Source organism: Plectropomus leopardus, chromosome 23, assembly GCF_008729295.1.
Source record: "Plectropomus leopardus isolate mb chromosome 23, YSFRI_Pleo_2.0, whole genome shotgun sequence".
NCBI lineage: Eukaryota > Metazoa > Chordata > Actinopteri > Perciformes > Serranidae > Plectropomus > Plectropomus leopardus.
The window spans coordinates 3,206,229-3,218,266 of NC_056485.1; the positions used below are offsets into that span (position 1 = coordinate 3,206,229).

Here is a 12,038-nt window from a genome sequence, read left to right on the forward strand (position 1 = left end):
TGTCCATGATGAATACATTCCTTGAACAGAACAGTGTAGTTTTGGTTTAGTATGGCAGTGAAAGAAGAGTATGAAGTTTTTCCATTTGTTTGCTACATTAATCCATGTGGTTTGGTGGCAACTTACCAGGCCCACACGACACCTCCACAGAGCTGTAAACGTGTAAATGAGTAATATCGATAATGTCTATCCCATAAGAAGCAAAAAAAAAAAAAATCGAGACATTACACATTTCAGAAATTCTACTCCCCTCCAAGATTTGCATTTTCAATACAAACTGCTTTGGTTATCCAAACATTTTTCAAATATGGACAATATGATATCCAACATTTTGGACATGAAGCCATGCGAGGCAAGGTCCACAGCTTCCAATCTTTCCATGATGGCTGCCATGGCTGTCCTCAGGTGGGACCTGTAATGAATATAGAATGACAGTGAGAAGCCGTGTACACCACACACTGTGAGTTGCCAGAGAAATGGGGCAATTAATTCATGGTTTTGTTCACGTTGTATACTCTCTGCTTGAAGGCTTTTAAGCACCCATGCAGTGCTCTTATTCTGAAGTAGTGTCAGTAGAATTAGAGCCACTTTTACAGGAATCTAATGTCCATATCTGCTAAATACTAACTAAAGTTTAGATCAGAGTAAAAACAGTTGCCAGTTAGGCAATCAACCATTTCAGATCTCACATGCAAAAATTTTGACTCATGAGTTTGTGTTTTTGTGTTTTTACTCTTTTGAAACATTTTGTGAAATTTTGTCATTATTTGTCAAAATTTGTCATCTAGTCCAAGTGGATGTTTGTGCCAAATTGATGAAATTCCTCCAAGGCCTTCTTTAGATATCTTGTTTACAAGAATGAGATTAACATAAGGTCACAATGAACTTGATCTTTGACAACCAAAATCTTTTAGTTCATTGTTGAGTTCATGTGGACGTTTTTGCCAAACGTGAAGAAATTTCTTTCTAAGCCTCTGAGACATATCAAGTTCACAAGAACGGAAAAACAGAGGGATGGATGGACAACCTGAAAACATAATGCCTCAGAGTCTCATTGGGACTCGGCTTTTAGTTTAAGTTTTACAGTGGCCATAATCTCGAACATTTTGGTGGCATCTTGGCATGCTAGACTGCTAATGCCGTCAAATACACCACGCTCGACTTCATCAGACCCCCGGCCAACAACGATTAAACACAGGTATTTTTTGACTAAAGGTTAGTTTAGTCGATACTTAAAAGGTATTGAGAACCAATACCCAGTCCTAACAAGGGTAAAAAACTTACGGCAAGTGTACATATTGTAAACTGAGTTTAAAACATACCGGAACTCTGACAGACTCCCCAAAGTCACCACCTCATCTTCTGCCTCTTGAATGACATGGAGACCTTCAAAGGGAAGATGGTCTCGCACCAAGACAGCAAGGCTTTCGCATAATGAATCTACCTCTTCTGATAAAAAAAAACAAAAAAACAATAAAAATAGTAGATTGTTACCCCAATAAGGTATAACATAGTGATGTAAGAACATTTTAAGAAAAACTTAAACAGCTTACCTTCACAAAGCCGAGAAAATAGGGACATTTTAGCTGTAAGCTGCGTGGGTTTAATCCCAGCTTCCTCCAACTGGACTTGAAGTTCTTTCCTTGCGTTATTATCTGTCCTTAGGTACGTCGCTATGGACGAAAATGACATGTATTCTGGAGGGCCTACCCGCCGACCCAGTTCCTCCACTGTGACTTTAATCCTGTGTGGACACACATTACAATACATCAAAGACAATACACCAAAGACAATGCAGTGTGTCCAATGAGAAATATGAACACTGGTCTACAATGGAGGCAATGGCCCCAATAATGAACCATGTTCTAGTCCAGAAATATATCCTGAAACCTACTTTGAGTGCACTATCGGTACTTCGGGAATAATACAGACTAGTGCGAGGCTCCATTGACTTTGCCTGAGTTTTATGGCTAACTCCCTGGAGCTTCAGGTATCAATCAGGAAGGACGGCATGGATTGTGCAAAAGAAGGACAATACTGATCAACAACGCCATTGGTAAGTAAAAGATAATGCAAGAGGTTCAAAATTCTGAACTTAGCCTTTGATATCAAAATACTCTTAGAAAAAGCGTACCTTTTCTTTTTCCCACCAGATGACAAAGGGAGTATGCTGTAAATTTCTTTGAAAATCTTTGGTGTGGAGGAGGCAGGAGTCGCTGTTTCAGTGTGCTTGGCGGACGAAGAAGAGGGCTTGATAGGTGCTGGCTGTCGCTGGGTGCTGGTGGATGGGAAGGCAGTTTTTACCGGTGAGTCTATTGAAAATAAAAAGCCCTTTCATTAATTCATCCTAGAATAATCAAATCATTGGAAAACTGCAATAACTGCCTTGTGGTTGTATGCCTCCACAAACCACTCAAGTAGCACTTAAATTTTCTAATCATGTGGAAACGTGGATACTTAACACACATCTTCCCTCCAGCTGCACAGAGGATCTCTACAATGAGCACAGTTTCAAGGTGGGCACCAAAGTTACTGTCACCAATTCTGGCCAAATGTCTCGTCTTCTCCTTCTTCCCGAGTTATGACACTTGAATAATGGCCAGAAAAGTGTTTTTGCAGAACATTATGATGTCACAGTGATCTTTAACCTTTTGGATATAAAATGTCGTCACTTCATCATTAGATCCAATTAGGCATTTGTATGAAAATTTGACAAAATTAGTATATAAATTCTTAAGTCACGGCCAAAAGCATTTTTTTTGTAAGGACATAGTGACCTTTTCTCTAATCAGTTTACTTTTGCAGTCAAGTGGACGATTGTGTGAAATTTGAGGAAACTCCCTCAAGGCATCTTCAGGTATTGCGCTCACAAGAATGAGATCAACACAAGGTCACAGTGACCTTGACCTTTGACCACCAAATTCTAATCAGTTCACTATTAAGACTAAGTGAACATTTGTGTGAAATTTGAATAAGATCCCTCAAGGTGTTCTTGAGATATTGCATTTACAATTATGAGACAGACCTTTGTTCTATGTCCACCAAAATCTAATACGTTTATTCTTGAGTCCAAGTGGACGTTTGTACTAGATTTAAAGAAATTCTCACCAGGCATTCCTGAGATCTTGCATGTGGGGTCGATGTCGATACGGACAGCAAACCCAAAAACATAGTGCTCCAGCCACAGCTAATGCCCACTTAGAGGCATATTCATTCTGCCTAAATTTCTTAAAATTATTTATGTTTGATTGAAGAAGTTGATGTCAAAATGATTTTACCGTCTACTCAAATTTAGATAATGCATTTTTCAAGCAGTTAGCTACATTAGGTCATGTTCTTTCCCCCCAAAAAACTGTATTTTCAATACATACTGCTTTGGTTATCCAAACATTTTTCAAATATGGACAATGTGATGACCAACACTTTGGACATGAAGCCATGGGAGGCAAGGTCCACAGCTTCCACTCTTTCCATGATGGCTGCCATGGCTGTCCTCAGGTGGGACCTGAAATGAACATATAGCGGCTGTGAGAAGCCTTGTATACCACATACCATGACTGTCCATAAACTCCAATTCAATTTTATTTATAAAGCCTATTACCACAAATCACAATTTGCCTCAGACAGCTTTATAGCATACATAATCCCTCTGGCATTTTTTGGGGGGAGTTTTTCCTTAGTGAGGGTCTAAGGCCCTCACTAAGGAAAAACTCCTCAAAAAAACGCTATAAAGGGGGTGGGGGTGGTAGAAACCTCAGGAAGAGCGACTGAGGACAGATAAACTTGGTGTGAGGAATTTGGTGTTTTGAGCACATCTTAGTCTTTGCACTATTTATAAATGGATTAACATCTTCTGAAAGACAATATTATTGTCCAGTACTGCAGAAGAGACAGTAGATTACATTGAATTAATAATGAGCGTGGAAATTTTTTTTTCTAGTTTACAAAATAGCATACCGGAACTCCGACAAACTCCCAAGAGTCACCACCTCATCGTTGGCAGTAGGAATGATATGGAGACCTTCAAAGGGAAGATGGTCTCGAACTAGGCCAGCGAGGCTCTGACATAATGCATCTACCTCTTCTGTTGATAAAAAAACATAGTATGGGGTTACCATAATAAGGTGTGTATGAGTGAGGTTATAGAAGTTATGAGTTCAATAAATGACACAGCTTGCCTTCACAAAGCCGAGAAAACAGGGATATCTCGGCTGTAGACTGCGTGGGTTTAATCCCAGCTTCTTCCAGCTGGATGTGAAGTTCTTTCCTTGCGTTATTATCTGTCCTTAGGTACGTCGCTATGGACGAAAATGACATGTATTCTGGAGGGCCTACCCGGCGACCCAGTTCCTCCACTGTGACTTTAATCCTGTGTGGACACATACGCTCACATTACTATACACCAAAGACAATGCAGTGTGTCCAATGAGAAACATGAACACTGGTCTACAATGGAGGCAATGGTACTAACAGTGAACCATGTTCTAGTCCAGAAACATGTGCACTGTTGGTACTTTGGGGTTAATACAGACTAGTGTGAGGCTCCATTGACTTTGCATTAGTTTTGTGGCTAACTCAATGGAGCTTCAGCCACAAATCTTCAACCTATTTCATGTTATACTGGATTTTTTTTTTACACTGATCTTTATAATTGTAAAGATGAACATGTTTTTTGACTGAAGCACGTCCAAAATTCTTTGATCTACTTCGTTGATGGCTGGATTGTAGGCTACAGCACCAAGAATTAGGTAAAAACATCAATAAACAGAATTTAAACAGACAGAAAAGAGAAATAATTTAGATATATGTAGCCTACTCAGACATGATAAAATCACAAAAATGAAGGAGAATTACCACAAAATCAAGGGGAAATGACATAATAAGAGCAATCTCAGCAAGTCTACAGTATCAGCCGAAGGGTCACTCCACTTCTGAAACGTTCACATTGGGATATTGAGCCGCATTGAGGATGGATCAAAGTGGCCATCTGTGTTTAATTTTAAGGGATTCCCTAAAGGCAATCTGGAGATATCACTTTCATGGGAATGAGATGGATGAAGGTTCACAATGACCTTGACCTTTAACCTATGATCACCAAAACTGTATCGATTCATCTTTGAGTCCAAGTGGACATTTGTGCTGAATTTGAAGTATCGCGTTCATGAGAATGGGACGTAATGGGCGGACAACCTGAAAACATAATGTCTCCGGCCCCGGCTATCCCCCGAGCAGAGGTATTATGGAATACAAAGCAAAACATTCACATCACAAAAGTAAAACTTCATCACCTCTAAATGGCTAGCGCTTTGCCATGTGGCACAAACAGACACATCATACCTTTTCTTTTTCCCACCAGAGGACAGATGGAGTATGCTGCAAATTTCTTTGAAAATCTTGGGTGCGGAGGGGGTGAGAGTTGTTGCTGGAGTGTGCTGGATGGAGAGAGAAGAGGGGGAGGCAGCTCGCTTCAGTGGGTCTACTGAAAATGAAAAGCGCCAGTCATTAATTTACAGGCCCCCCTTGCAATTAACCCTCTAAGAGCAAAGTACAGAAATTGCATTTATGTAACTTCTTTTCTGTCCAAGTTTATTATGGAAATCAACCGAGGAACCTGACAGGTAAAAGTCACAGTAATGGCACCAATCTGTACATTGTTGAGAGAGGGTAGTTATATGCACATCATGTAGGTGTAATGCTATCACAAAACAACATACATGAGGAAAAAAGTAATGCCTGCACACTTAACTCCACGCCACACAAGTTTATTAAAGACAACATTTTGTCACCTGCTTGGATCTGACGAACGGGTCAAAATGTTTGGCATGAAACACACCTATATTGATATATAATATAATATATTCAATACATTGACAGCTGACGAACTCTATGGTGGCATACAACAATGACAATCAATATTCAATACATTGAAGCATATAATACACACACACACACACACACACACACACACACACATATGCATATATGCATATACATATAAACAAGGACTGAGCAGTAAGATTAACTTGCCTGAAAATGTAACTTTCAGAAACTCAGAATTGACACACAGAGATGACACTGAGGAAAACACGTATATGTGTATTTCCCAAAATGTTTAAGAGTTTTTCTCAGCACACACAATATTTTCAAAAGTATGTAAAAATCAGATTAAAAAGGTTTACTTGAATTCCTTGGAGGATGAGCCCCAGCTTTCCTCTTCCGCTTTATTCCTCTTGGTCTTTTCTGAAAAGAATGAGAGAGAACGTGTCCGTCTGATGTGTGAACGTGCACCACTCTGTCCTCGACTGTCCAATCCGTGCAACACCTGGAGCAGCTCCACAGACAATAACTGGGGTTCTGACTTTATTTATATTTAGCTGAGAATATTTGTGTATGAGCTCTTTCATCCAAATTTGGCATTAATTCTGGTTCAAACCAAAATGACAGGTTTTTCTTTCTGACAGAAAAACAGCACCTTTTTGTGAAAAAATTAAGTGGCTAGTACATTCATCACAAGTAGCTGTACGTAATTAGTTTTACTGGATGCCGATGATTTTATATATATTATATATATATATATATATATATATATATATATATATATATATATATATATATATATATAAAATTCAGCAAATACGCATTTTGGTTTATTTTGCTTATAACAGATAAAATAACTTAGTACGGAAGTATATTGCTGCCACACCTGGAAAAAAATTTTTGGATCACCTAATAACGTGAACATTTTTTGTTATAACTTAAATACATCTCCTGAAAATGTGAAAAACATCTTGTTAAAATGATTAACTTTTCACATTACCTGACACTTCACATTACTTTTGTTTTTCTGGCTCGGCAGCACTGAGCTTCTGTAGTTTTACTACGTTGAAGTATTTTGTGTTTACTTAAACAGAAAAACACGAACTTAAGTAATAACGTCAATATCTTTAACACTTACCAACAAAGCACTGTCTGTATGGTTGGTCGGGGGCGGGATCTGTGGCAAAACTAACGTCACGTCATTGGCTGAGGACTTGTTTGATTGAAGGAAAACTTCTTCCATGTGTCCCGCAGAGTCTGAGTGTATCATTTTGACATGTTCCTCTAGGAACACGGAGTCAGGGCAGAAGGTTCCACACAGAGCGCAGAGGTAGGTGCGGACCGGAAGCTGATGGTCTGAAACAACAACAAAATAACACAAAAAACACTATTACATGTCAACAAATCAGTTATGTATTGTGCATTAAATTCCACAAAATTAATAATTACCTAATCAATTAATAATTAGTAATATTATTTAATAATTCATAATCAAAAAATAATAATCAATATATTTTGATTTTTTTTTTTACAAATACAACAGGAACCCCCAGTAAACACAGGTGTAAATAAAGCAGGCTATACTAGAGAGGAGTTCTGTAATGCTTTTTAAAATTGGACTATTTGTCATTAAAACTGTCTTGCATAAATACACAGTTTCTTGAAACAGAAACAGAATTAGTTTTCTAAAAACAGAATTTCCTAAATCACAATGTTGGCATATTTAAAGAGATTTATGAGGATTAGAGGTGGACCAGTATTGGTTTTTCTGGGCCGATACTGTACAGATTATTAGTTCTTAATGAGACTGAAAACCAATATATGGAACCGATTTGCATTTACACTAAAAATGAAAATACTTTGTCCAAATTTAGAATTGGGAAAATAACAAAAAAAAAACAAAACTTTGTTTACATGCATTCAGCAAATTTAAGTAAAAATGGATAAATAGAAATAGCTAATATATAATTAGCAGAAGTTATTATTATTTATATAATTTCTATTTCATTTTAGCATTTAATCAGGTCATCTCAAGGTTTGGTTCATATTTTTTTGGTCATATTTTAGAAGTTGCTCATTGCCTACTTTCAATGTTTTTGAAAGAAATCGAGCCAATTTCAGGTTTTTGAATGCAATTTTGCCTTGTGCCTGATCAAAACTGAAACTTTCATCATATACAAGTTCCCTGCAACTTTTTTATTAGAGTTCTGTGAAAATTTAAATAAAAAAATGACTAAATGAAAAAAGCTACCTGAGCTTTTACAAAGTAAAAGTTCTTCCCATGCTGACACTTTCTTTGCATGTATTGCAGACCGCCTTCCCTGGTACTGGCTGAGTGTAATTACACACACTTTTTCATTCATTATTTTTATTGGCAATCAGTAAAATTAAACCTAGATACAGGACATAGGCAAAACACCAAATATCGGCCCCGATGATCTGTTGATCCTGAATAAGGATGGTTGGTTTTTAGTTCTGAAACAACATATGAAGGGAATATACAGTATATGAAACAATGAGAATTAATGATAGTGTGAGAAATTCTTAGGTTAACTTGTTGACCAAAGTAATAAAAAAGCGCCGACAGTAAAATAGATTAACAACAAAAACTATTATAACCATACACAAAAAAACAAACACTCTCTACTTTTAAGATGTTAAGCTTACACTCACATTTATTAATCTATCCTTAAGTTTATTACACTTTCAGTTCTGTTTTTGTATTTTTTGGAATCATCCCTTTCCCTTCTCGCCAGTCTTACCCACCTGCCACAGGCCTGTCTGTGCTGCCCTCCGGCGGACTCCCTCCCTCCCCTGGAGAACTCTGGGGCTCCGTGGAGAACTCAGAGGGCTGGACGTGTGAGAGCGGGTCCTGGTCCTGCTCCAGTCCGGTCCTTGACAACTCATCATCATCATCATCATCATCATCATCATCCTCTGTCTCAGCGATTGGGTTGCTCTCACACTCGGGGTCCTTCACGACTGGGAAAAATACGAGCACATAAAACCTTCATCTTCAGAGGAAAGTTGCACTGTGTGAATTTACTGTTCATTTTTTGTCAGTTCTATAAGATGCTCTTTTCTTATTGGCCACTTCCACTACAAAATGATGAAAAATTAGCAATGATAAAGGAGTGCAAAGGAGAGTAAAGAAGAGTAAACATAGTATGTTAAAAAAATAGAAAAGACTAAATTATAGGATAACTACAGAGAAATATTTATGTCAAAAATATAAGTAAGTCATCATTTAACCCATAAAGTTTGTAGTTGTGGTTAATGTGGATATTTTTTTTTTCACCTGGGATCTAAAATTGTCATGCTACAATATCAATATCCTGAGTTAGTCTGTTTTAATGCAATTTCTTTCAAAAACAAGGGGAAAACAGCAATGAGAGACTTGGTGGGAATCATTAAATTAAATGCAAGAAAGCAGTGGATTTAGGAAATTATTTCATAAAATCTGGGGAAAAACTACATTTTTTATGTTTGCAGCTCATTTTCTTTTCCCCATGGTTGTGAAAGAAACCAAGCCAATAAAATATTATGGTGACATATATCTTTACCATGACAGAAAAAAAAAAAATGATCTAAAAATATGATAATTATAACTCATAATTTTCTTATTTTGAATTGATAATAATAATAATAATAATAGAGTATCTTTCATTTTTATCATTCCCATTTTTTTAATACATTTTGTTTGCTGCCATGGTCTTCCATAGGTATACGAAGTCCATGTCTTTAGAGGTGTCCCAACAACTCTATGCCCGTTTACCTTTCAGGTCTGAGGAATACTCCACTGGTACTACTATTTCATAGACGTACATCTGCTTCCCGCCAGAGGGGATCATACTGAAGAGGTCATCTGTGGTGGACTTGGAGTCTACAGCCATGCTGTTGTTTGGCTGAAGGTTGGGTGCGTGCAGGTCTTGGTGAGCCTCCCTGCAGCCGCTGGCTTGACTACTCTGGTCTCTGTCCATTTCAGCACACCCCCTCGAGTTCTTGTCTTTCATCAGATGGTCGCAAATAGCATCTATTGATGGGTTAAAACCAGAAGGGAGTAAATAACTTTTTTTTTTTTTTAATTAAGTCACATAGGTCTTTTAGGAACCATCATTTATGACAATCGCTGGCTCTATTATCAGGATCAGACAAGATATTCTTGATTAGTGTCCCTGTGCCTTTCTGCAACTACATGCACCCTTTAGTGTGTCTGGATCGATATATTCTCTGTGTCCTGTTCCCTATATTAAGAGTGTCGTTTGTCTGGTTCCCTGTATTGTCTATGTCCGGTTCCTTATCCTTCAGTGTCCTGTGCACTCTATGTCCTATCCTATCTTGTTCCCTGCCCAGAACATCATTGGTTCCCATCTACAGAGCATCAGTGACCTCTGTGAAGTGAGGTGTCTGCACAGAGAGCCCAGAGGATGCTGAAAGACAGCAGCCACCCCAGCCACAGTCTGTTCACGCTGCTGCCATCTGGAAAAAGATACACAAGTATCCACTGCTGAACCACCAGACTACAGAGCAGCTTCTTTCCCCAGGCTGTGAGACTCCTCAACTCCAAAAGATGTAGCAGGATTTAGGATCAACTGTAATTTTATCTCTTCTTAAACATAGTTTAAGAAAAATGGCAAATAAATCTACCTTGTACCTATATTCTCTGCGTCCTGTGTCTAGTTCCCTCTTTTGTCTGTGTCCTGGTCTCTATATTGTCTGTGCTCTGAGTTTGGTTCCCTATATTTTCTCTGACCCATGCCCAGTTCCCTATATTATGTGTGTCTTGTGTCCTATTCCCTGTATTACCTGTGTCTTGTTCCTTGTATTCTCTCTGTCCCATGTCTGGTCCCCTATGTTTTCTTTGTCCTGTTCCCTGTATTCTGTGTGTCCCGTATCTGATTCCCTACATTCTGTGTGTCTTGTGTCCTGTTTCCTATAATCTGTGTGCCCTGTTCCCTGTATTCTCTCTGTCTTGTATTTGATTCCCTAACAGTTCTTCAGCAGCAGTATAAAGCTTCCTTCTTCTCAATGTTAACCTTTAATTCAGCACAGCAGGATGACACAAGTACTATATTCAGGTTTTATCCATTGTATACTTTCAGCCAAAATACCACCCTCTCTGATACTTACCCTCCGCTGTATTCTCCTTCTTTACAGTTGGCATGACAGTCTTGGCTCTCCTGGGGTCCACACTGTTGTGTTTATTGGTGGAAGTGAAGTCGTGTTTCTTGTAGGCAGCATCAGCAGACGGCTCCATGGAGGAAAAGGTTCCCTGCCATCCCTCTGGACTATATCCAGTCTCGCCTTTAACTCCTCAATTTCTTCGCTTTTCTCGCGCAGCTCCATTTTCAGGACTCGTATCCTGATGCTGACCATTTTGCGGATCTCAGACAGCGCTGTCTCCAGCACCACGGTGATGTTTCTGCCGAGGTGCTCCGTGATGTCGCTGACCGAGCACAGCAGCTCCTCGTCGGGCTCCAGCTCCAGGAAATCACCGTCGGCTCGGTTCGCTGACCCGGGAGGCTCCATGAAGGCGCCGTGGAGTTCAGGAGACAGGCTCGTTTCAGCGAAAGTCTGGTTTCTTTTGCGACTCATAGGTTAGCTTAGCTAGAGAGCTATTTTCCGAAGAGTTAAGCTAACTGGCCAATGTTTTGGTTTCTCCTTCTTCTGCTGCTGCTGCGTCCTCTTCTTACTTCTTCTTGAAGCGATATGGCGGTTAGCAAACTACATTATAACTCATTACCGCCACCTACTGGTGGAAAAGGGTAGCGATGACCAGGGGCGTGTCTAGGATTTATGGACATTCGGGGCTTAGCCCGGACTTTTGTCCCCCTTTTTAATCAACAAGCTCTGTTTTGATGATTTTTATGCACTGTGGCACCTTATTTACCCCGCAAAACTGTTTAAGAAACTTAAATTAAAAATGACAAAAAACGTAGAAATATTAGCAGTTGTTATTAATTAATACTGAGTAGAAACAGAGTACCTACTTTACAACTGCTATCATTAAAAATGCATTGAGTTGGAAAAATAGCCTGTGTTTTTATTAAAATGTCGGAATCTAAGTAAATTTTGGTAAGTACCCTCAAAGTGATTTTTTTTTCTTTAAAGATTTTTGGTGAATTAAACAAAAATATATTTTTAGTGGGGTTACCCATATTTTAAAAACCTGTATACACATGTCAAATTTGATGGAAGGGGGTTTGAGAAACCAAAGTATA

The 12,038-nt window shown here is 38.7% G+C and overlaps 1 protein-coding gene across 1 annotated transcript; it reads right to left on the reverse strand.

Annotated features, from left to right (window-relative positions):
* Positions 1 to 251: 251 nt before the first annotated feature.
* LOC121961913 lies at positions 252 to 11,481 on the reverse strand. The gene is given in 14 exon segments (XM_042512020.1): positions 252 to 412; positions 1,323 to 1,449; positions 1,554 to 1,744; positions 2,135 to 2,312; positions 3,372 to 3,505; positions 3,958 to 4,084; positions 4,179 to 4,369; positions 5,338 to 5,479; positions 6,180 to 6,240; positions 6,956 to 7,173; positions 8,584 to 8,799; positions 9,593 to 9,850; positions 10,948 to 11,082; positions 11,085 to 11,481. Coding segments are annotated over 14 exon segments (2,451 nt in total). The 5' UTR covers positions 11,413 to 11,481; the 3' UTR covers positions 252 to 267.
* Positions 11,482 to 12,038: the final 557 nt, after the last annotated feature.